The sequence below is a fragment of the Halyomorpha halys genome, unplaced genomic scaffold (assembly GCF_000696795.3).
Source record: "Halyomorpha halys isolate HHAL.00 unplaced genomic scaffold, Hhal_1.1 Scaffold105.1, whole genome shotgun sequence".
In the NCBI taxonomy this organism is placed as follows: domain Eukaryota; kingdom Metazoa; phylum Arthropoda; class Insecta; order Hemiptera; family Pentatomidae; genus Halyomorpha; species Halyomorpha halys.
This window is the reverse complement of record NW_027108109.1, coordinates 192893-196890: the sequence shown is the minus strand read 5'-3', so window position 1 is coordinate 196890 and position 3998 is coordinate 192893. Positions and strand designations below refer to the sequence as shown.

The 3998-nt window shown below is 35.1% G+C and overlaps 1 protein-coding gene across 1 annotated transcript in view; it reads right to left on the bottom strand.

Moving 5' to 3' along the window:
* conu (Rho GTPase-activating protein conundrum) overlaps positions 1-3998 on the bottom strand; it is a gene marked incomplete in the record, with an annotated part of 88374 nt that overhangs the window by 14982 nt on the left and 69394 nt on the right. Inside the window, 2 exon segments of the mRNA XM_067046491.1 lie at positions 1449-1582; positions 1730-1971. Coding sequence (XP_066902592.1) covers positions 1449-1582; positions 1730-1971 — 376 coding nt within the window.

The window sequence follows — 3998 nt, the reverse complement described above, 5'->3', positions numbered from 1 at the left end:
ATAAATAATAATAAATTTAATAAATAATAACAGTAACAAGGGATTGGGCAAACTGTCCTACAGAGATTTCATATAGTTAATTAATATTTAAGGGACGTGACGGCCGTGCGGGTTGGGGCATAGGTCCTAGTGCGCTCAGTTCGGAACGTTGTGGGTTCGATATCCACCTGGGGCAGTTAAACATTCATTTTTCGGCAGTCCCAAAGAATGAATCTTAATACTGCCACCTTGGTTAGTATGCGGCGGCAACTCAGGTAGCCGCCAGGTGTTGGCAAAAAGGACCACTAGGCCCACTTGCCAGACTTGTTACCCCCACCAAATACCACTAACACTACCACTAATTAATATTTGGCTGAATGGAATAAACCAATGCCACCTACATGGGAAAAAAATCATAAGTTACAGCCAACTTGTTTTTTTTTTCCTTTTTTCAACTTCTTTGTCTTGTTATATCCCTACAGCTTTTCCCATAAATGTCTTATGAGAAAAAAGATCACTATTTATTACTGACTCCAGAAATTTTTTAATAGCACAAAAGATTACACACTGCTTGTATTACACACAATTAAGAAATAAGTATTGATAAAAAAAATTAAATTAACTAATTTTTTTCATATTAACACAAATCAAATGGGTAACCATGACCCATTTTTTAAGTTAAACAAATATAGGAAGAAGATTGTTGACCTATGGTCAATCCTCTTTGTTCTTTGTTTATTTATTAATTATTATTATTATTTTTAATTTTTTGTTTATTCTTTCTTGACTTTTATTTGTTACCATCTTATTTCCTTTATTCTTAATTATTCCTTATCCTTAATAATAATATCCTTCTTCTACTTACTTCCTTCGTTTTCCATCTTTTAGTGTGTAAAAGTTTTGTATTTATTTCTACCATATCTACTTTTCTATTTGTACATGTTATTACGTCTCCTATTCATTTTAAATTTAATATCTTATGTTATTTTTTTGTATATATACTCATTATTGTACAACTTATTTTTATTTATTTTTGTTAATTTTTTTACCCTTACATTTACATTATTGTTAACCCTACCTAAGTATACTTTTTTGTATATTATTACTTTAAATTGTGAAAATATCTTGCTTTGTATTTTTTTTTTTAGCCCTGATGAAGCAATGAAAAATGGGGCAAAAGTTGGAAAACAAATGGCTATTAACTGTTTTTTGTTCCTTTTAAAAAAAAAAATGAAATTTCTGTTTATTAACTATATATAAATGATACTGTATATAATGAGCCATTTAAATGCCTACTAGTTGTTTGGAAACTGCTTGCTTTACACTGACTTCTACTCCGTTTCACAAAGCAGATTAGGCAGACAGTTCTTTTTATATATTCTACCATAGAAGAATAGGCTTTTTTTAGGATAATAATTTCATAAATGTAACGTTTTTATATCTAACTGTATGACAGTGATGAAACTCACGGATGGTCAGTGGTCAACTGCAAGGACTGTGGCTGAGGGTTGTACAATTCTCGAGGAGGACTTGGTGGTGTTGGGGGGCCAGAATCGAGTGAGTCCGGTGTAGCGCTTCTTGACCGAGAGTCATTGCTCCAACTCTGCAAAATAGAAATAATTAAATTGTATAACCATTAACCATAAGTTGGTCAGTTTTCTGAAAGTCTTCAGTTTCAGTTTTTCAAATTAATTTTTCTGAATTTGGAAATCATGCATTGGTAGTTGAAGTATTATAGATGAAAACTTACCTCAACATCTTTGAAGAGCTGCCTGATGTCTCCTCTCTGCCTTGCCCTCGCTCGCTGACGGACTGTCTTGTTGAGGGAGTCGACCCTCCTCCTGACGGCTGCAGCCTGCTGTCTCGACAAGAGCCTGAGGGCCCTCGTCAACTCAGCTTCTGGTACCTCCCTGCCTGAGAGGAAGGCAGGCTCAGTCACCTCGGATAGTCCAGCAGCTGCCAGCCAGTCCCGTTCATCACTACACTCGCCATCTGTAACAGAGGAACAATGGTCACCATGCGTTGTAGCGAATTGCAGTTAGTTTAAATTATTATTCAACCTGTATATATAAGTGGAAGAATTAGAAACTGTTAACTTAGAAACTATTGAATATAGTAAAAATAAAGGCAAACATGGAGATCGAGTAGGACTGAACAACACAAGATTAGAGTAAGTACAGAATTAGAAATAGCTGGGTGCTCACTTGTATGAATATGGCTAAAGATGGGTTTACTCAAACAACGTTATAATTATAAATAAAATTTACTTGTTCTAAGCAGCACACAGATCACTTCAATTATTTGCCAAAGTTTATCTTAGAAGTAAATAAAATGATTTTTGTGTGTAGCATCTGCATGTTATCTATGGCAGATATGAAAAATGCATTTCTTTTTTTTTTTTTTTTTTTATATAGATGAATAAATGGTAGATGATTCTGGTGCATACCAGAGACCATACTGGTCACTAAATTTCATTAACTATACGTAGATCAAAATTTTATTAAAATAAATTTGAGGATTATGAGGTTTTCGAACATATTATGTACAAAAAATGTAAACAGTAGAATATCTTAAGTCAATTTAGTGAAGATATATAAGCAATAACGATTGCTGTGACATCACTCCACCAACTCAATGTCAATACAATCCTCCAAAGCGAAGAGGCGGGTATTTTCTTTTAGGGTCGAGGACTTGTAGATGTCATGGTGACTGAGGACTCATTTGATAAGAGGAGGTGGGACTGGAAGGCACCTAAAATGGACCTCGGTGAAGAGCCGCGAAATGATGCTTCATACCGTCTATTATTAAGCTGAAGTGCTACTCACTTGAAATTTTACATTAGCTCTCTAATATAATATGTATTCATGTTATGTTAAATGTAAAAAGTTGTAAAATGTTATAAATATAGGATTATGAGGAGCCCAAGTCATAAAATGGACTTGGAAATTGAGTTTCTCACAATCCTATACTAATAACATTTAGATGCTGCTACGAAAGAGCGACGAAAGGTCGCATAAAGGAAAAGAAAATATCGAACCAATGTGCCATTCCAAGCAATTCATTTCACGATATGAGCATCTCTTAAGGGACATTGTGTATTTTTGAGAGTTTAAACTTATAGCCATTTCTGTACTTCCTCTACTTCAAATTTTGAGAGTAGAGTACTTCCAAGGAGAGCAGTACTTCCATGGGAGACATCCAATGCTGCAGAAGACGCAAAGAACTATTGACTAGGCAACGAATTGGACACACTGGACTAACCCAAGAATACTTACTGTCAGGAACATCCAGACTGTATGACGTACCACTAACTGTCAAAGACATACTGACAGACTGCAGCCATTCGATAGACACAGGATTACCATATCATTTGCCAACTTTATTAAACGATAGTAGCTATCATATTCTGGAAATATTTGATTACCTTAAGAAAATAAATGTGTACGAATATATACAACTAATCTGATATAATAATAATAATAAAGGTCTAACGAATCCGAAGGTTCGATCCCGATACCACCAAACGCTCTCTGCACACATCCTTCCAGTAATGCTCCTCCAAACCGTATTCCACTATATCAGTTTTAACGCAATCCTCCCATTTACGTTTCGGTCTACCCCTCGGACGTTTACCCGTTGGTTCAGTGTTTATTAATATCCGCTCGTTGTTAAGCCCTACAAACTTACATGCCCATCTTACACGCCGCAATGCTATACCTTGAATTACATTTACCGGGTGTATGTCCCTTAATTCAGCGTTGTGTAATCTTCTAAATTCTCCTGTTAATTCATCCTTTTTCGGTCCAAATATTTTGCGTAATATATAGGAAGATGGTCAGGGTTGCGGTCACAAGTGAAACGAAAATAGTTTACAAAATAGTTTAGTTCATGTACCGTATCATTCTGTATTTTTCTCTTATTTATATATTTTTTTTTTTTTCCGTCATATCTTTATCACTACTTCCTGTATACGTGACGTATTTGAATACGTTATAAAGCCGTTGCTTCCTCCCCACCTC